This window comes from Oncorhynchus mykiss, chromosome 12, assembly GCF_013265735.2.
Source record: "Oncorhynchus mykiss isolate Arlee chromosome 12, USDA_OmykA_1.1, whole genome shotgun sequence".
NCBI lineage: Eukaryota > Metazoa > Chordata > Actinopteri > Salmoniformes > Salmonidae > Oncorhynchus > Oncorhynchus mykiss.
Genome location: NC_048576.1, coordinates 32594582 through 32616890, shown reverse-complemented (window position 1 = coordinate 32616890; position 22309 = coordinate 32594582). Strand labels below are relative to the sequence as shown.

The 22309-nt window shown below is 45.7% G+C and overlaps 1 protein-coding gene across 1 annotated transcript in view; it reads right to left on the bottom strand.

Annotated features, from left to right (window-relative positions):
- Nucleotides 1-1900: 1900 nt before the first annotated feature.
- Nucleotides 1901-22309, bottom strand: part of cxadr (CXADR Ig-like cell adhesion molecule) — a 59935-nt gene continuing 39526 nt past the window's right edge. The window contains exons 2-7 of the mRNA XM_036937414.1: nt 21774-21943; nt 13568-13772; nt 5510-5665; nt 4779-4901; nt 4467-4605; nt 1901-2299 (exon numbers count right to left, since the gene is read on the bottom strand). Of these exons, the coding sequence (XP_036793309.1) occupies nt 2014-2299; nt 4467-4605; nt 4779-4901; nt 5510-5665; nt 13568-13772; nt 21774-21943 (1079 nt within the window). The 3' untranslated portion in view covers nt 1901-2013. The remainder of the gene's footprint in view (nt 2300-4466; nt 4606-4778; nt 4902-5509; nt 5666-13567; nt 13773-21773; nt 21944-22309) is intronic.

Genomic DNA, 22309 nt, shown 5'->3' with positions numbered 1-22309 from the left:
CCCTTAACACTCACTTCCTTCCATATATCATGTAACATACTTACTAACATACTGTAACATACATGTACATCCTTCATTTATCCTTCACAAATGGTGGTGCATGAACGAACCACTAAACTTAATAATGACCATTGAAAGAGGTGGTTCATTGCGATATTGAATTCTAGGTATGCGGTTCCAAATCCAGAATGTTTTCTGGGAACGACTGTGGGGAGACCTTTTGGTTGTATGGTTAAACAACAGAGAGGGTTAATAATAGCAAACAGTGTAACCGCAGTCATCCTGCTAATACAAAATGTGTGTTGGGGGAGGGGTGTACTGGTGGGGTGAGAAGGGTTGGGGGCCTGAGCTGGTGGCAGTCAAACACAATCAAATATGATTGTTCAGTGAAGCCACACCCCCCTATTCTCCAACACACTGCCTGTTCTAGGAACTTGTAGAGAGGGGCAGGGAGAAAGGGAGAAGATGGGGTGTAAGCCTGGCAAAGAAACAACAATCCACCAATCACAAGATGGGGTGGCTTAACTCCCCCCTCCCCATGTGCCGTTGACCAACCCTGACCGTCCGTCCCTCCCAGCCCAAGCTGGACCATTCAAATGGTCAACTGCTCTCAGGGCTGGCAAACATGCCCATTACATCAGCCAGTCCAACCATGAACATCTTTATAAAGGTAACCACATGATAACAAACTAATTTGAAAAGCAGAAATCTTGAATCCCTTCGGCAATCCCTATTCTTAAAATAGATTAAACAAATGTGTGTGTGGAGGGGTTATTGTCAAATATGAAAAATATTTTAAAAAATGTTACTGAGAGATTTGACATAAACCTTTGTCTGATTATATTTTTGGCATTTCATCCAAAGACTGTGGAGTAGGACTGTACATTTCCTCCGCCCAGAAACACATCAATACAGCTGTCATACTTTCACCGTACAAACCCACCATAGGCCAATCAGAGACCTTGGTTTGCTCTGCACACATCTCTAGGGACCGGGCCAGCTAGATTAAAAAGCACCATGCATTCAACTATGTACAAAGCAACATTTCTGAATTGACCATTAAAATGTAGCTAGCCACCCTAGTATTTTTGTGTCTGCTTATCAGAAAGATCAGGAAGTAAAATTCATAAAAGGATCTGTTGTTTTTTGCCTTCAGTAAATAGTTCATAGTGGGCCTGATGTGATATGGTACAGTACTGCATCTCTTTTCTCCTCAGTACGGCACCACAGCTGATGATGAGTGGTGGAGGACATAAAATCAGTCAGCCCAGTCACCCCACCTCCTCTCTGGCTAGTGTCCCCCAGTCCCACCCCTCCATCTCTCCAATTGCCAGACCAGCCCCCCACTTCCTCTCTGGCTAGTGTCCCCCAGTCCCACCCCTCCATCTCTCCAATTGCCAGACCAGCCCCCCACTTCCTCTCTGGCTAGTGTCCCCCAGTCCCACCCCTCCATCTCTCCAGTTACCAGACCAGCCCCCTACCTCCTCTCTGGCTAGTGTCCCCCAGTCCCACCCCTCCCTCTCTCCAGTTACCAGACCAGCCCCCTACCTCCTCTCTGGCTAGTGTCCCCCAGTCCCACCCCTCCATCTCTCCAGTTACCAGACCAGCCCCCCACCTCCTCTCTGGCTAGTGTCCCCCAGTCCCACCCCTCCATCTCTCCAGTTACCAGACCAGCCCCCCCACCTCCTCTCTGGCTAGTGTCCCCCAGTCCCACCGCTCCATCTCTCCAGTTACCAGACCAGCCCCCTACCTCCTCTCTGGCTAGTGTCCCCCAGTCCCACCCCTCCCTCTCTCCAGTTACCAGACCAGCCCCCCACCTCCTCTCTGGCTAGTGTTCCCCAGTCCCACCCCTCCCTCTCTCCAGTTACCAGACCAGCCCCCCACCTCCTCTCTGGCTAGTGTCCCCCTGTCCCACCCCTCCATCTCTCCAGTTGCCAGACCAGCCCCCCCACCTCCTCTCTGGCTAGTGTCCCCCAGTCCCAAACCCTCCCTTTCTCCTTCGCTCTCTCTCCATTACACAATGGAGCCGTCCTTGTTTTGGGCGGGGATCATGACGGGGATGCCGCCCATGCGGCTGAGGTTACGGCCGGCTATCTTGCTGGCGACAGGCGGTGGCAGGGGTGTGTGGCTGGGGGGTCTCTCATACTCCTCCACAGAGGGGATCTTGTCATACTGGGGCTTGAGGGCGTACTCATGCAGGTTGGAGGGGGACATGGAGCCCAGGGAGGAACGCTGGCTGCCCACGCTGGTGAAAGAGCGAGCCGTCGACACGCGGCTCTTCGGAGGGGGAACGTCCTCTCTGAGAGAGGGGGGAAAAGAGTGAGATGGGCATGTAAACAAGACGAGACAAGCTTTTCCACTCCCCTTTCACATTCACTTGGGATTTCACCTAGTTGTCCAGCCAGACAGAGTCAGAGAGAGATCAACAATGATATAAGATTGATATAAGAGAAAGACAGAGAGACAGAATGGGGTGGGAGAGAGAGAAAGAGGGGGTGAAAGAGAGAAACAGGCAAACAGAGAGAGGAGACAGGCAGAAAAAGGGAGAGGACAGACTGACTGAAAGAGAGAGGGTGAGGTGAGTGAAAGAGACAGAGACAGAAAGAGGGAGAGAGACAGAAAGAGAGAGAAACAGACAGAGAGGACGAGCAGAAAGAGGGAAGGGACAGACTAACTGAAAGAGAGGTTGAGGCGAGTGAAAGAGACAGACAGAGGGAGACAGAATGACAGAAAGTGTGGGAGAGAGAGAAAAACAGACGGAGAGAGTGAGAAGGGACAGACAGAGTGGGTGAAAGGTATTGAAAAAGATTATAGCTAGTGACGATGGAATGTAGTTCTAGCTGTGCCAGCTCTGATCAGCCACAGTAATATTCTCAACAGTGGTAACTAAGCAACATTCATTCCCACCAACCCCTTTCTACTCCCAGAGCAACACAATTAACACATAATAACCTGCAATAATCCATTAAAGAGCTCAATCAAACAGCCTGAGGGGCCAGTGGCTTTGAATATGTTGGTAAATGTGTGTGCACAAGTGTTTGTGTATGCATTAATATCCCTAAGCGTGTATTAGTGTCTGTATACGTGCCGCCGTGTGTGTGTGTGTGTGTGCCAGGACTGACACAGTGCTCATTGGGCTAATTCTTATGGTGCTCCACTGTGCTGCCAGGCAGATAGACAGTGTCCAGGCTGATGCTAGCAGACCCAAAGACAGAGGGACAGAGAGAGAGACAGAGACAGAGACAGAGACAGAGAGACAGAGAGAGAGAGAGAGAGAGAGAGAGAGAGAGAGAGACAGAGAGAGAGAGAGAGAGAGAGAGAGAGAGAGAGAGAGAGAGAGAGAGAGAGAGAGAGAGAGAGAGAGAGACAGAGAGAGAGAGAGAGAGAGAGAGAGAGAGAGAGAGAGAGAGAGAGAGAGAGAGAGAGAGAGAGACAGAGAGAGAGAGAGAGAGAGAGAGAGAGAGAGAGAGAGAGAGAGAGAGAGACAGAGAGACAGAGAGACAGAGAGAGAGAGAGAGAGAGAGAGAGAGAGAGAGAGAGAGAGAGAGAGAGAGAGAGAGAGAGAGAGAGAGAGAGAGAGAGAGAGAGAGAGAGAGAGAGAGAGAGAGAGAGAGAGGATGCTGTGTGGATGGAACACTGTGTCCAGGCTGATGCTAGCAGACCCAAAGACAGAGGGACAGAGAGAGAGACAGAGAGAGAGACAGAGACAGAGACAGAGAGAGAGAGAGAGAGAGAGAGAGAGAGAGAGAGAGAGAGAGAGAGAGAGAGAGAGAGAGAGAGAGAGAGAGAGAGAGAGAGAGAGGATGCTGTGTGGATGGAACACTGTGTCCAGGGGGGCTGGGCAGGACAGACACAGGAACCACAGAACAAATAAAAAACCCAAACTGATTAACAGACGTTTATTTGAAGAAGGGGAAAAAAGCTGATGGTGCGACAACCTTTTTTCCGTGTCCTTTGCTGTGTGCGTGACCGGATAGGGAGGAGCTGGGGCCAGAGAACGTGGCACGGTCACGCTTTCTTTGATTTATTGCAGGCTACAGCAGCCAAATTACCGAAATAAAAGACAACCTTTAGAGGAACCTATACACTCTTCCCACAATGCTATTAAGATAGTTGTAATGTACTGTATATGTGGTTATATGTGGAATCACGGACATTGAAAGTTAGTGTTGTGCAATGACATTATGTGCAATGCTCAGTGACCTGGACACCAAGGGGATGTGCAATATTGAGTATATGAGGGCGGGGGGTAGTTATGTTATGGGGAAGGGAGGGGTCAAGTCATTAAACTGTCATTTCTGTTGTTCTTCATTAATGTGTATGTTTACTATGTCTGGCTATTCTATCGCAGTTCATTTTTGTCAAGCAAATGTCTGTGAACATCTGACAAACACATCTAATCTAATAGCAGTTGGATGCAGTTAATGCCAGTGCTGTACAATGGTGTAATAATGCAGTGACCGTACCTGATCTCGTAAGAGATCTCCTTCTCGTACTTCTTCCTGTGGCGGGCGCGGCAGCAGCAGAAGAGGACGATGGCGATGATGATGAGGGCCAGCAGCACAGCGATGATGGCTCCAGCTATGATACCAGCAGTGTTGGGTGCTAGACCACAGATCATTAAAAAAAATATATACATGATACATGATAAAATTCCACAATTCCACCATACAGCAAATACAGGTCCAAGCACCAATCCACGCCAGATAAATTAAAACATTGACATTCTTCAATTAAAGAGCAGATAAAGGTGAATTAGGGGGTGGTGAGGGACTCACGGGGAGTGATGCCAAGCTGTAGAATACACTCCTCCATGCCCACGTGGTTCTTAGCAGTGCAGCGGTAGGTTCCTGAGGAGCTGATGGACGCGTTCCTTACATTCATGGTGCCTCCCACAGGGTCTACAGACATAGAGAGGGGGAGAGGTTACAGGGGCACATTCAGGAAGCCAAAAAGAAATTGGAAACATTTCTGTCCATTTACTTGAGTTGGCAGTGAATAGCCATTCTGTTTGAAATCATCTGCTCCATCTGAGGATGGTGAAAACTTGTGTAACCACATTGTGTTTTGTGAAAATCTTCAATAAATACAAAATATTAAGAACACCTCTTTCCATGACAGACTGACCAGGTGAATCCAGATGAAAGCTATGATCCCTTATTGACGTGACCTGTTAAGTCCACTTCAATCAGTGTAGATGAAGGGGAGGAGACAGGCTAAAGAAGGATTGTTACACCTAGAGACAATTGAGACATGGATTGTGTGCCATTCAGAAGACATAAAATGTAAGTGCCTTTGAACGGGGTATGGTAGTAGGTGCCCGGCGGTTTGTGTCAAATATTGCATTGCAATGCTTCTGGGTATTTCATGCTCAACAGTTTCCTGTGTGTATCAAGAATGGTCCATCACCCAAAGGACATCCAGCCAACTTGGGGAGTCAACTGAATATTTGGAAGGTGTTCCTAATGTTTGATATACTCGGTGTATAATTACATCCTGTGTGTGTTACCTAGCACAGCTGAGGCAGGCAGAATCTTGCTGTCACTGGTCTTCTCCCAGGTGTACTGCAGGGGCTTGGTCCCCTCACTGGACGTACACCTCAGGACCACGTCCTTACCCTCCTGGGTGGGGCCTTCAGTAGAGCATCTGGGCTTGGACGGCCTCACTGTCAGGGGAGAGGGAGAGGGCATAAGCTATTAGAGATGGAATACATGGCGGAAAACAGAAATGAGCTTGAAGCTACACAAACCCTTCCTGATTTTCCAATGCACACCCCCCTGGCAGGTTGCTGAGCTCTCTGTGTGTGTGTGTGTGTGTGTGTGTGTGTGTGTGTCCCCTTCATAGCAGCAGTCATCAGCATAATGAGAGCAGTAATCAGGGTAATTGATACAGCTGCTGTTATTACAGGTGCTGTCACTAAAGATGATGAAGATTGGAGAGTGACGTACACACACACACACACACACACACACACACACACACACACACACACACACACACACACACACACACACACACACACACACACACACACACACACACACACACACACACACACACACACACACACACACACACACACACACACACACGGGGTAGGGCCTCTCTGGGAAAGCCAAGTGTACGCAAACAATTTCCTCAGTCTGTTGGCAGGAGATGTGATGAGAATTCAAAAGCAAACAAAGCCCCAAATTGAAACCAGGCCGGATCCAGTGCAAGTCAAAGATGAACAGACCAACTGACAGACTGTCTGTCTGCTGGAGAGGGTGGGATGAGGTATGGGTACTAAGCCAGGGGTGGGAGGTGGAGGGGCATTCTAAATATTGTCGTCTTTAGGAAGCCTGATTGGCCGTGTGTGAATGTGTGTGTGCATCTGTGTGTATATCTCTCTGTCTCTCTCTGTGTGCATCTCTCGGATAGAGCTTTCTGCTAGAGCGCTGACATCATGGTTTGGTAATGGGCGCTGTAACAACAAAGCCCAGGGAAAGGGAGGGGAGAGAGAGGAGAGGGAGGGGAGATCAGGGACAGGGACTTATCAGGCAGAACCATGTGGATTAACACCAGACAGCCCGGTCCTGTGGGACACGGCAGCCAATAGATTAGTATGGGCTGTGCGCTGCACTAAAAGGCAGGGGGTCAGGATGGACAGAACGAGAGAGGGGAGGAGAAATGGAAGAGAAATTAAATGAGTGCTGATGGACCGGGGGGGGGGGGGTGATATGAACGAGAGGAGGTAAAAGTATGAAAATAATGTCTTGAGACAGATACTGTAGAGAGTGTGAGATCGGTTGTGGTGGACTATATGGATGTGGTGTATTATGAAGTGCTGAAGATAAAGAGATGTATTGGTTGCGGTGGACTATATGGATGTGGTGTATTATGAAGTGCTGAAGATAAGGAGATGTATTCGTTGTGGTGGACTATATGGATGTGGTGTAATATGAAGTGCTGAAGATAAGGAGATGTATTGGTTGTGGTGGACTATATGGATGTGGTGTAATATGAAGTGCTGAAGATAAAGAGATGTATTGGTTGTGGTGGACTATATGGATGTGGTGTAATATGAAGTGCTGAAGATAAGGAGATGTATTGGTTGTGGTGGACTATATGGATGTGGTGTATTATGAAGTGCTGAAGATAAGGAGATGTATTGGTTGTGGTGGACTATATGGATGTGGTGTATTATGAAGTGCTGAAGATAAAGAGATGTATTGGTTGTGGTGGACTATATGGATGTGGTGTATTATGAAGTGCTGAAGATAAGGAGATGTATTGGTTGTGGTGGACAATATGGATGTGGTGTATTATGAAGTGCTGAAGATAAGGAGATGTATTGGTTGTGGTGGACTATATGGATGTGGTGTATTATGAAGTGCTGAAGATAAGGAGATGTATTGGTTGTGGTGGACTATATGGATGTGGTGTAATATGAAGTGCTGAAGATAAGGAGATGTATTGGTTGTGGTGGACTATATGGATGTGGTGTAATATGAAGTGCTGAAGATAAGGAGATGTATTGGTTGTGGTGGACTATATGGATGTGGTGTAATATGAAGTGCTGAAGATAAGGAGATGTATTGGTTGTGGTGGACTATATGGATGTGGTGTATTATGAAGTGCTGAAGATAAGGAGATGTATTGGTTGTGGTGGACTATATGGATGTGGTGTATTATGAAGTGCTGAAGATAAGGAGATGTATTGGTTGTGGTGGACTATATGGATGTGGTGTAATATGAAGTGCTGAAGATAAAGAGATGTATTGGTTGTGGTGGACTATATGGATGTGGTGTATTATGAAGTGCTGAAGATAAGGAGATGTATTGGTTGTGGTGGACTATATGGATGTGGTGTAATATGAAGTGCTGAAGATAAGGAGATGTATTGGTTGTGGTGGACTATATGGATGTGGTGTAATATGAAGTGCTGAAGATAAGGAGATGTATTGGTTGTGGTGGACTATATGGATGTGGTGTAATATGAAGTGCTGAAGATAAGGAGATGTATTGGTTGTGGTGGACTATATGGATGTGGTGTAATATGAAGTGCTGAAGATAAAGAGATGTATTGGTTGTGGTGGACTATATGGATGTGGTGTATTATGAAGTGCTGAAGATAAAGAGATGTATTGGTTGTGGTGGACTATATGGATGTGGTGTAATATGAAGTGCTGAAGATAAGGAGATGTATTGGTTGTGGTGGACTATATGGATGTGGTGTAATATGAAGTGCTGAAGATAAAGAGATGTATTGGTTGTGGTGGACTATATGGATGTGGTGTAATATGAAGTGCTGAAGATAAGGAGATGTATTGGTTGTGGTGGACTATATGGATGTGGTGTAATATGAAGTGCTGAAGATAAGGAGATGTATTGGTTGTGGTGGACTATATGGATGTGGTGTATTATGAAGTGCTGAAGATAAAGAGATGTATTGGTTGTGGTGGACTATATGGATGTGGTGTATTATGAAGTGCTGAAGATAAGGAGATGTATTGGTTGTGGTGGACTATATGGATGTGGTGTATTATGAAGTGCTGAAGATAAGGAGATGTATTGGTTGTGGTGGACTATATGGATGTGGTGTAATATGAAGTGCTGAAGATAAGGAGATGTATTGGTTGTGGTGGACTATATGGATGTGGTGTAATATGAAGTGCTGAAGATAAGGAGATGTATTGGTTGTGGTGGACTATATGGATGTGGTGTAATATGAAGTGCTGAAGATAAAGAGATGTATTGGTTGTGGTGGACTATATGGATGTGGTGTAATATGAAGTGCTGAAGATAAGGAGATGTATTGGTTGTGGTGGACTATATGGATGTGGTGTAATATGAAGTGCTGAAGATAAGGAGATGTATTGGTTGTGGTGGACTATATGGATGTGGTGTAATATGAAGTGCTGAAGATAAGGAGATGTATTGGTTGTGGTGGACTATATGGATGTGGTGTATTATGAAGTGCTGAAGATAAAGAGATGTATTGGTTGTGGTGGACTATATGGATGTGGTGTATTATGAAGTGCTGAAGATAAAGAGATGTATTGGTTGTGGTGGACTATATGGATGTGGTGTAATATGAAGTGCTGAAGATAAGGAGATGTATTGGTTGTGGTGGACTATATGGATGTGGTGTATTATGAAGTGCTGAAGATAAAGAGATGTATTGGTTGTGGTGGACTATATGGATGTGGTGTAATATGAAGTGCTGAAGATAAAGAGATGTATTGGTTGTGGTGGACTATATGGATGTGGTGTAATATGAAGTGCTGAAGATAAGGAGATGTATTGGTTGTGGTGGACTATATGGATGTGGTGTAATATGAAGTGCTGAAGATAAAGAGATGTATTGGTTGTGGTGGACTATATGGATGTGGTGTAATATGAAGTGCTGAAGATAAGGAGATGTATTGGTTGTGGTGGACTATATGGATGTGGTGTAATATGAAGTGCTGAAGATAAGGAGATGTATTGGTTGTGGTGGACTATATGGATGTGGTGTAATATGAAGTGCTGAAGATAAGGAGATGTATTGGTTGTGGTGGACTATATGGATGTGGTGTAATATGAAGTGCTGAAGATAAGGAGATGTATTGGTTGTGGTGGACTATATGGATGTGGTGTAATATGAAGTGCTGAAGATAAGGAGATGTATTGGTTGTGGTGGACTATATGGATGTGGTGTAATATGAAGTGCTGAAGATAAAGAGATGTATTGGTTGTGGTGGACTATATGGATGTGGTGTAATATGAAGTGCTGAAGATAAGGAGATGTATTGGTTGTGGTGGACTATATGGATGTGGTGTATTATGAAGTGCTGAAGATAAAGAGATGTATTGGTTGTGGTGGACTATATGGATGTGGTGTATTATGAAGTGCTGAAGATAAAGAGATGTATTGGTTGTGGTGGACTATATGGATGTGGTGTAATATGAAGTGCTGAAGATAAAGAGATGTATTGGTTGTGGTGGACTATATGGATGTGGTGTATTATGAAGTGCTGAAGATAAGGAGATGTATTGGTTGTGGTGGACTATATGGATGTGGTGTATTATGAAGTGCTGAAGATAAGGAGATGTATTGGTTGTGGTGGACTATATGGATGTGGTGTATTATGAAGTGCTGAAGATAAGGAGATGTATTGGTTGTGGTGGACTACATTGAGGAACTGATAGGACACAGTATAGATAGAGGGAGAGTGATACATTGTGGTAGACCACAGTAGGGTGGCAATAAAGACAATGAGGGATCGGTTGGGACTGAGGCCAGGGAGACAGAAAGATTGGCTTTAGAGAGGTCTAGGTATGGCTGATTGGTTGTTTGGACTCAGGTCAGAGAGCGATTGGCATGTTAAATACTGTAGTGGTGTATGAGTAATGAGATAGTGATTGGGACTAAGGTGAGGGAGAGAGGAATTGTGATTGGCTGCCGAAAACTGTAGTGAGGCAGCGGCAGACACTGATCAGTTGCGAGGGTTGCTGACATGCCTGTCCGGTGTGCTGTACTGACTGCAGGTGTGCCCTCTCCTTCTGTTACCTTCACTGTCGATCTTCATACAGGGAGACAACACGCACACAGCTCCTAACGTTACCTGCACTCAGGACAAATGCCCCTGTGTGTGTGTGTGTGTGTGTGTGTGTGTGTGTGTGTGTGTGTGTGTGTGTGTGTGTGTCTACTTCCTGAGAGAGTGTGACCGTGTCCGTCCCTGCCAATGCGCTCGGGAGCATTTACGTTCTGGTGACGATATTGACCTGAAGGTAAACTGCGGCGCAGGCAAGATGTCTTCCTGTCTCCTTGTCACACTGCTCTCCTCTAGAATAGGAATAGCTCTGCCCGAGGGGCCAATGCCTTTAGGCCTGTCAGACCCACTACCAGGCGGCGGCACTAAACTAGTAAAGACACTAGATGACCAGCTCTGTGGCCAAGAAATTCCTCTGCACAGCTCCCTAAGGACCATCACCATCTGCCTGCCTAGGTATTTGCTCTAGTCAGCTCAAGCCCATCTCTCCTTGGCTGGCTCAGGTACACTGAACAAATCTAACCTTCCTTCCTGTAGACCTGAGAGAGGCTTCGAGCCAGCCTTGCTGGCGTAAAGGAATGGCTAAAAAGACAGGTTGTTTTCGTATAGTTCCTGGTAAAGGAAGGTAAATATAACACCAACAGATTATGTCACAAAACCAGTTTCTCAGATGTGGTTAACCAGGAAAACAACTGTGTCCTAATCACATTTTATTCAGGCAAACACAGTGTTTATGAGAAATCCTTCATCAGTGCGGGGCTCTAATAACAGTTCATATGTTGTTTGACCACAGCCGTCAGCCCACACTGCTTTTCATATGTAAATATGCTGACTGACTTTCTGTATGTTCAGAGTAAAGTTGACTCACCGAGCAGCCATACACGGCAAGTCTGTTTGCGCAGACATCACTATGAATGTTCTGCCTATTCTATACCCACTGTCATGTATGATATGCAGTTAGCTAGCTGAGTCCGTATCACTTCATTTTACACTACTTTACTGTCACTTAGCAACAATGAAACAGCTGGCTGAGGCGACATTACATTATGTGTGATGCTCATCAATCACACCATCATTTAATTGCAAAGCAAAACACTTAGCATACATCATTTCAGAACAAGGCAGCATTAATGTACATTTGACAACACTTAACTACATTTAATAAGCTATTTTGATGTCATCTGATATTGACAGCCATTTCCCTACCGTATATGGATTGAATTGGCTTGCAATATCAAGGAAAATGCTAGATCAACACACACCACTAGGATTATTAAACATAACGCCATTCTAGAGGGGTATTGCATAAACACTTCTCTAGTGAGCCACATGCACCCTTTAAAAGGCATTATGCTTGGAGGTTTTACTGAACAGATACAGTTGAAGTCGGAAATTTACATACACTTAGGTTGGAGTCATTAAAACTTGTTTTTCAACCACTCCACACATTTCTTGTTAACAAATTATAGCTTTGGCAAGTCGGTTAGGACATCTACATTGAGCATGACAAGTCATTTTTCCAACAATTATTTACAGACAGATTACTTCACTTACAATTCACTGTATCACAATTCCAGTGGGTCAGAAGTTTACATACATTAAGTTGACTGTGCATTTAAACAGCTTGGAAAATTACAGAAAATGACATCATGGCTTTAGAAGCTTCTGATAGGCTAATTAACATAATTTGAGTCAATTGGCGGTGTACCTGTGGATGTATTTCAAGGCCTACCTTCAAACTCGGTGCCTATCTGCTTGACATCATGGGAAAATCAAAAGAAATCGGCCAAGACCTCAGAATTTATTTTGTAGACCTCCACAAGTCTGGTTCATCCTTGGGAGCAATTTCCAAATGCCTGAAGGTACCACTTTCATCTGTACAAACAATAGTATGCAAGTATAAACACCATGGCACCACGCAGCTGTCATACCGCTCAGGACGGAGACGCGTTCTGTCTCCTAGAGTTGAACGTACTTTGGTGCGAAAAGTGCAAATCAATCCCAGAACACAGCAAAGGACCTTGTGAAGATGCTGGAGGAAACAGGTACATAAGTATCTATATCCACAGTAAAACAAGTCCTACATCGACATAACCTGAAAGGGCGCTCAGCAAGGAAGAAGCCACGGCTCCAAAATCGCCATAAAAAAGCCAGACCACGGTTTGCAACTGCACATGGGAACAAAGATCGTACTTTTTGGAGAAATGTCCTCTGGTCTGATGAAACAAAATAGAACTGTTTGGCCATAATGACCATCATTATGTTTGCAGGAAAAAGGGGGATGCTTGCAAGCCGAAGAACACCATCCCAACCGTGAAGCACGGGGGTGGCAGCATCATGTTGTGGGGGTGCTGTGCTGCAGGAGGGACTGGTGCACTTCACAAAATAGATGGCATCATGAGTGAAAATTATGTGGATATATTGAAGCAACATCTCAAGACATCAGTTAAAGCTTGGTCGCAAATGGGTCTTCCAAATGGACAATGATCCCAAGCATACTTCCAAAGTTGTGGCAAAATGGCTTAAGGACAACAAAGTTGAGGTATTGGAGTGGCCATCACAAAGCCCTGACCTCAATCCCATAGAGAATTTGTGGGCAGAACTGAAAAAAGCGTGTGCGAGCAGGCAGGCCTACAAACCTGACTCAGTTACACCAGCTCTGTCAGGTGGAATGGGCCATAATCCACCCAACCTATTGTGGAAAGTTTGTGGAAGGCTACCCTAAACATTTGACCCAAGTTAAACAATTTAAAGGCAATGCTACCAAATACTAATTGAGTGCATGTAATCTTCTGACCCACTGGGAATGTGATAAAATAAATAAAAGCTGAAATAAATCACTCTCTCTACTAATATTCTGACATTTCAAATTCTTAAAATAAAGTGATCCTAACTGACCTAACCAAGGAATTCTTACTAGGATTAAATGTCAGGGATTGTGAAAAGCTGAGTTTAAATATATTTGGCTAAGGTGTATGTAAACTTCCGACTTCAACTGTAGATAGCAGAGTAGCGCCTGTTTAAAATGTAATCCATGGCAACCCACTCACCCATGACGGTCAGTAGCATCTTTCTGCTGCGGATGCCCGGGGCCTTCTTCACCTTGCATTGGTAGGTCCCCGTGTCTGAGGACTTCAGACCAGTCAGGTTGATGGAAGCGTCGCCATTCTTCGGGTCAGGTGAGTTGAAGTGGGCCCGCCCCTTCACTGCAGGGTAGTAGTCCTCATAGGCCCTGTCCCCAGAGTACAGGATCACCTGGGGGTGGAGGTAGGAAGAGAACATGATGGAGGGAAAGAGAGGGAATAGGCCGAGAATTAGAGGGAGATAGCTGGGTGTAATGGAGTTACAACTTTTCAGAAAAACAAGTCAAAGCTGGTTATTAAGAGTGAGTGCAAAGCCCACCCCCTGTCTCTGTTTACTAAAACAACAGACACTGAAATGAAGAGTCAGTGTATTGTTATCTCCCTAATGTCCTATGCCTGGCTCTGGCTTGTTTTTGACCTTTCTTTTCTGTGCTGCTGAGCTATGGCACGGAACAAACAAAGCCCTACTGTGGAGTCAAAGCAACACCTGCTGTGTCAACAGAGACATAAAGAGAGAGCGCTATGACCTGAGCTCAGCAGCAGCCCCCAGCCCTACCTTCATCTCCCCTACCCCCGTCTGTCTCTCCCCCTCCCCTCCGACACAGCGCTCAGAGGAGAAGCCAGAAGATGGAGTCAAGGTGGAGCCAACGGACAACAAGCCGCACACGAGCAGCACGGAGGCAAAGTAAACAAAACACCACAACCACGGCACGAAAGAGGGAGGGAGGGCTAAACAATTCTCTCACATCGCAGGCAGACAACACATACACAAATATATTCTACATTTTCCATGGAGCTTGTCAGAGACGGGTGCTTGTGTTGTGTGCAGTGATCACCATCATACACACGCACTGGAGGAGAGTAGAGGAAAAACAGGCCTCCTAATGAACACAGAGGTCCAAGGGAGAGCGGAAGGGAAGAGAAAACAAAGAAAGAGAGACGAACAGAACGGAAAGACGGTGGGCTGTGAGGGAGCGAGAGAAAAGAAAACAAAGAGAAAGAGAACCGGAGGGATGGTGGGCTGTGAGATGTCTAACAGCTCGGCTGGGGAGCCTTGTTGTTGACCCCACGGCAGGGCTGCCAAGCCAAGGCTGTGTAGGCTAAGCTACATCTTGTATCTATTAGCCACGTAAACCGTAATGCATTCCACCTGGATCCCAGGAGAGACATGGAGCCCTGAAACTAACTTCACTGGGATCAGAGCAAAGGCAGCAATAACAAAGCGATGAGAGAAGGTGGAGGAGAGGAAATTAAATTGCCTGAGGCACTGGGGTAAAGACAGGCAACAAGCACTCCCTCTGACACTGAGACACAATCTCAGACACACACAGACTACAATCTTGTACATACCACATGTAATAACGTGGCTCAATAAAACAAATCCTATATAAATCCTACGTACTGGAAAGCAAAGGGCAGACGTTAGTGAGAAGAGAAACAGACAAGCGGAGTTGAAAACAAGGACACGTTCATTCCGGAGTTCTGATTCAGAACAGGTAGACCAGTACTACAGTATCCATCTGGTGAGGACAGACTGAAAGTCTCTGAGGGCAAATATTGCACTAAGGGACCTCTTCTCATAATTATAATAGTACATTGTATTAGTTAGGGTGGCACCTTTGTGGACATTTAAAGTCACCTTAAATAGTAATGAACTAATAAAGAAAATAGTAAAAAATAAAAAAGGGAAACAACCTCTATTATACTAGTTGTAGCAGCACTAGGAGTGAGACAAGGGTTTGGTTACTTACATGGGGCCATATAAAGATGAGGTCATCGTCATGTGACTCCCCTGCACGGAGAGGGTGGGGCTAATTTGAGAAGCAAAACAGGGAGTGGCATCACCTGTGTACACTACACTCAATGTCCCGGTCTGTCTGACTCTGTCGACAGTGTTCTTGCGTCTTTGGTCAAGTCGGGCTTTTCTCCTGACTCAGCCGTGCCCTTATAGTCAGTTTCAGAAATGTACCTTGGCTCCAAATTGAATCTCAAGGTTTAACCTGAACCACTACACTTTCATGTCAGATTTTCTTCAGTAAACAAAGCTCTAGTGCTTTCCTCAAGGACACAAACCTTTATCAATCCACCAGGAATTTGAAGCAGCTAGCTACCGTTCCATTCTCCCAGCTAACCTTGAGAATATAGCGCTAAAGGCAACTATCATTAATGTATTTTCATGACTGTAGTTACCATTATCGTAGTTGAGAATACAATACTCAGGTCGCAACCTGCTTCCAGCCTATCTGTAATGTCCCCGCGATGAGCGCTAAATGCTAATTATCTCTGCATGGCATTTCAGGCCAACAAAGAGGTGCATTAGCTATGGTTCACTTATTCCCTGAATTCGGATATGTAGGGACATACGAAATAAACAGACAACAACTCCAAAATGAATTATCTGATGCAAGCAGTGCATTGTTTTTTCCCTACTTTAGAAATACAAAAATGCCAGTTTGACTGTGCAAACTCAAAGTAGTCTGTCATAGGGAGTGTTACGTAAAGGGTCCGCCCCCTCCAGTCTACCTCTACACTCAATATCTTCTTCACGCCTCCCATTCCATCCTCTCCTCTCCTCTCTCCTCCACTCCCTCTCCTTTGCTACTTCCCCTTATCTCCCTTTGTCATATATCCCATCCTCTACTCTCCCTCCATCTCCTCCCCCCTTCCAGCAGAGTAGATCAGTACCACACATCCAGTAGTCTAGCCTGCCAGTACAGTGTATCTCCAGCATCACCCCTCCCCTTCTCGCTCTCTGGACGTCCAGTAGTCCATCCTGCCAGTACAGTGTATCTCCAGCATCACCCCTCCCCTTCTCGCTCTCTGGACATCCAGTAGTCCAGCCTGCCAGTACAATGTAGCCCTATCATCACCCCTCCCCTTCTCGCTCTCTGGACGTCCAGTAGTCCAGCCTGCCAGTACAATGTAGCCCTATCATCACCCCTCCCCTTCTCGCTCTCTGGACGTCCAGTAGTCCAGCCTGCCAGTACAATGTAGCCCCATCATCACCCCTCCCCTTCTCGCTCTCTGGACATCCAGTAGTCCAGCCTGCCAGTACAGTGTAGCCCCATCATCACCCCTCCCCCTTCTCGCTCTCTCGACGTCCAGTAGTCCAGCCTGCCAGTACAATGTAGCCCCAGCATCACCCCTCCCCTTCTCGCTCTCTGGACGTCCAGTAGTCCAGCCTGCCAGTACAATGTAGCCCCATCATCACCCCTCCCCTTCTCGCTCTCTGGACGTCCAGTAGTCCAGCCTGCCAGTACAATGTAGCCCTATCATCACCCCTCCCCTTCTCGCTCTCTGGACATCCAGTAGTTCAGCCTGCCAGTACAGTGTAGCCCCAGCATCACCCCTCCCCCTTCTCGCTCTCTGGATGTCCAGTAGTCCAGCCTGCCAGTACAATGTAGCCCCAGCCCTATCATCACCCCTCCCCTTCTCGCTCTCTGGACGTCCAGTAGTCCAGCCTGCCAGTACAATGCAGCCCCAGCATCACCCCTCCCCCTTCTCGCTCTCTGGACGTCCAGTAGTCCAACCTGCCAGTACAGCGTAGCCCCAGCATCACCCCTCCCCCTTCTCGCTCTCTGGACGTCCAGTAGTCCAGCCTGCCAGTAGCCCCAGCTCTGGGTTTCCAGCACTAATCCTACTGGGCACATACACCAATCCAGCCCTGTAGCCACTGAACTTAACAGGCCACTAATTACTGATAATAGACATGACATCACCCCACCAGGGCGCAAGTAGGTTGTGTGCGTGTGTTTGTCTGTCTATGCACTGAGTGTCCCTCTGATTGGACAATTAATATCTACCCGCTCAGAGGAAGATAGAAACTTGGCCGTTGTGAATGAAGAAATGGTCTGGTGAGATTGCGGCCCTTGTAAAAGATTGGAGACAGTTTGATGCGCAATGAACGTCAAAACTAAAATAATGAGCAGTGAAGCTAAACTCTGAGTATGGAACATTCAGAACATGTCTACAGCTGAGTACAACTAGAGAGGAGGTAGACCACAAACGGAAAACCACCCACAACTGGGTTCTACAGTTATATCCACATGAGCATTGTAGTCTTTACACAGAAATGCCAAACCTGGGGAGTACAATGACGGCTCTATAATAATAATAATAATAATAATAATAATAATGTTATTTTTTGGGAAATACGCCACTTCTTCCACCCCCACCCCTCCCAATTAATCATCAGTGGTTCCCATTCTAAATCAAATGAAGTAGGTCAAAAACAAATAGAGCTCTCCTGAGGCACTGCTCCCCAATTTAAAAAAAAAGAAGAATTTTGCAGAGACAATGGAGGGAGAGGAGAGAGCAGGGCTGGGCTGGAAGTAGGAGCCAGGGAGGAATGGTGAGAGGGACAGCTAATGAAGGGCTCCTACTGATCTTCTTCTAGCCCTGGACAACAACAAAAAAACTCAGGCCATGGGGGACAAGGAGAGAGAGAGATAGAGAGAGGATGCAGAGGCATCAATAGAGGAGGAGTGGAACGGAGAGACACAGGAGAGACTCGCCCACCATTCAGAGGCCTGGAGTGAGGCCATCTATCCCTCTATAAGCTTCTAGCTACATGTCCTCAGGCAATGCATGGGCTATGTGGATCTGTCTATTCTCTCAGCAGCCTTGTAGTCCCTCCAGACTACAGAGGGATGACGCGGCCTGTACACAGAGCTGCCGGGTTCTCACAGCACGGCTGGAAGGTGGCATTCCACTCAATAGAGGTACCATGCAGAGAGCAGGTGGGTGAGGTCAAAGAGCCAACTGACACACCCCCACAAACCCCTTCTCACGCACTAATGAGCATGCACAGTGCACGCTTGCACACACTGAAAGAGCGATGCCACACACTCAAACCCATGTGGGATATTTTATAACGCTTTAAAAACATGCACCAAGTAAAAGAGATGAACGGTTGTTTTTATTGTCATGGGGGTTGTGTGGGAGTTTTTCCTTACCACACATACAGTGGGGCAAAAAAGTATTTAGTCAGCCACCAATTGTGCAAGTTAAACCACTTAAAAATATGAAGCCTGGAATTTTTATCAAAGGTACACTTCAACTATGACAGAAAAAATGAGGTTTTCCTCACAAAATTAGAAAATAAAATCCAGAAAATCACATTGTATGATTTTTAATGAATTTATTTGCTAATTATGGTGGAAAATAAGTATTTGGTCACCTACAAACAAGCAAGATTTCTGGCTCTCACAGACCTTTAAGAGGCTCCTCTGTCCTCCACTCGTTACCTATATTAATGGCACCTGTTTGAACTTGTTATCAGTATAAAAGACACCTGTCCACAACCTCAAACAGTCACACTCCAAACTCCACTATGGCCAAGACCAAAGAGCTGTCTACAAAATTGTAGACCTGCACCAGGCTGGGAAGACAATCTGCAATAGGTAAGCAGCTTGGCTTGAAGAAATCAACTGTGGGAGCAATTATTAGGAAATGGAAGACATACAAGACCACTGATAATCTCCCTTGATCTGGGGCTCCACGCAAGATCTCACCCCGTGGGGTCAAAATGATCACAAGAACGGTAAGTAAAAATCCCAGAACCACACGGGGGGACCTAGTGAATGACCTGCAGAGAGCTGGGACCAAAGTAACAAAGCCTACCATCAGTAACACACTACGCCGCCAGGGACTCAAATCCTGCACTGCCAGACGTGTCCCCCTGCTTAAGCCAGTACATGTCCAGGCCCGTCTGAAGTTTGCTAGAGAGCATTTGGATGATCCAGAAGAAAATTGGGAGAATGTCATATGGTCAGATGAAACCAAAATAACTTTTTGGTAAAAACTCAACTCGTCGTGTTTGGAGGACAAATAATGCTGAGTTGCATCCAAAGAACACCATACCTACTGTGACGCATGGGGTGGAAACATCATGCTTTGGGGCTGTTTTTCTGCAAAGGGACCAGGACGACTGATCCGTGTAAAGGAAAGAATGAATGGGGCCATGTATCGTGAGATTTTGAGTGAAAACCTCCTTCCATCAGCAAGGGCATTAAAGATGAAAAGTGGCTGGGTCTTTCAGCATGACAATGATCCCAAACACACCACCCGAGCAACGAAGGAGTGGCTTCGTAAGAAGCATTTCAAGGTCCTGGAGTGGCCTAGCCAGTCTCCAGATCAACCCCATAGGAAATCTTTGGAGGGAGTTGAAAGTCTGTGTTGCCCAGCAACAGCCCCAAAACATCACTGCTCTAGAGGAGATCTGCATGGAGGAATGGGCCAAAATACCAGCAACAGTGTGTGAAAACCTTGTGAAGAGTTACAGAAAATGTTTTGACCTCTGTTATATACCCTTTGTTGGCAATGACAAAGTATTGAGAAACTTTTGTTATTGACAAAATACTTATTTTCCACCATCATTTGCAAATAAATTCATTAAAAATCTTACAATGTGATTTTCTGGATTTTATTTTCTAATTTTGTCTGTCATAGTTGAAGTGTACCTATGATGAAAATTACAGGCCTCTCCTCTTTTTAAGTGGGAGAACTTGCACAATTGGTGGCTGACTAATAACTTTTTTGCCCCACTGTATGAAAACCTCCGACATCAACTGTATATATAAAAAACCCTCACTACCAAGTTCCAAACGAAGTCTGGAAGCAACGTCAGCACAATAAATGTTTGTTGGGAGCTTCATGAAATGGGTTTCCATGGCCGAGCAGCCGTGCACAAGCCTAAGATCACCATGCGCAATGCCAAACGTTGGATGGTTTGGTGTAAAGCTCAACACCATTGGACTCTGGAGCAGTGGAAACGCGTTCTCTGGAGTGATGAATCATGCTTCACCATCAGGCAGTCCGATGGATGAATCTGTGTTTGGCGGATACTAGGAGAACGCTACCTTCCCAAATGCATAGTGCGAACTGTAAAGTTTGGTGGAATAGGAATAATGGTATGGGGCTGTTTTTCATTGTTCGGGCTAGGCCCCTTAGTTCTAGTGAAGGGAAATCTTAATGCTACAGCATACAATGACAATCTAGACGATTCTGTGCTTCAAACTTTGTGGCAATAATTTGGGTAAGGCCCTTTCCTGTTTCAGCATGATAACGCCCAGTGGACAAAGCGAGGCCCATACAGAAATGCTTTGTCGAGATCGGTGTGGAAGAACTTGACAGGCCTGCACAGAGCCCTGATCTCAACCCCATCGAACACCTTTGGGATGAATTGAAACACCGACTATGAGCCAGGCCTATCGCCTAACATCAGTGCCCAACCTCACTAATTCTCTTGTGGCTGAATGTAAGCAAGTCCCCGCAGCAATGTTCCAACATCTAGTGGAAAGCCTTTGAAGAAGAGTGGAGGTTGTTATAGCAGCAAAGGGTGAACAAACTCCATACTAATGCCCATGATTTTGGAATGAGATGTTCGACGAGCAGGTGGCCACATACTTTTGGTCATGTATTGTATTTCATCGAACATATCCAGGAAATGCATGCATTTTGAGGTCCTACCTGTCAAAATAGGATCCAGAATGATCAGATATATTTTTGTCTCTTCAGAGAATTTGCCGTCATCTTTGTGCATATTGGACTATAGGCTACATTACTCACCACCTGAGGAAGTGGGAATTCACAACACTTAGCTAGACGTTCCATTGCTAGGCTATATGATGTAGGCCTATTCGGTCCTTAGGCACATCAAAACCAGAGGTGAGAAATACATTATATATACAGACACTGACAGAAAGCTGCGACTCTCCTCTCTGTAAAAAGAACAGTATTTTTCCCTCAATAGCATTTTGTGCTTCTCAGAATGCATCTCGCCCTCCTCCGTGCACACAGTGGGGAGAGGGAGTGAGAGTCAGCAGCCGACAGTGAAAGAGGGACAGGCAGATGCATTCATAGCAGAATCAACATAATGCATAGACTATTACTGTTGACCAAATAATGGTTTTAGAATAATCTACAGGAACGTTTTGTGTAGCTAAATCAACTAAAATTACTGACGTACACACAATGCTTCGCTAAAAGGAAGCCAATGTCAGTCATTTTTGGTTTATGTCCCAGCTCTCACATAACACTTCCATTGAAACACTGGATAGTTCCAACACAATTAGATGAAATCTGACATACCAAAAGAAGGAATAACCCCCAAACCCTTGTTTCATGGATGAAAGAACAAACACCACTCGGTAGGACCCCATTAAACACACACCACTTTGTCCTCTTTCTGGTTGTCGGAGGCCAGCAGGCTCCATTCGATGTCCAGGGGGCCAGAGTCCACAGGGGCCAGAGAAAACTGACAATCCAGCTTGACACTCTCACTGCTGGCCTTCTCTATGGACGTGGGTCCCTGGGACGTGATCTCCAGGCCATGGGCTACACCTGGACACAGAGAGGGAGGGAGAGGAAGATCATTAGCCTAATAGCACACACTGATTGCATGGCATTCCCTTCATTAGCACATTGGGGCTAAAGATCGAATTAGAATGACTAAGTCTATGATGTTAGTTCTAAAACAAATCAGGATTCCATCTGAGTGCCTCGTTGTTTACACTTATGTTTCAGTTAAAAGTAACTGTCCAGTTTTAGCACATTTCTATCAAATATGATCTAAAATTAATTATAATACGAGTGAAATAGTTTTTTTCCTCAGCCCAGTCAAGCAGCTTTTCGTGTCACAATTGTGTGGGCGTATACCAGTCATAAAAATATTAAATACGAGTAGACCGCCGATTGGCAAGCTCATCC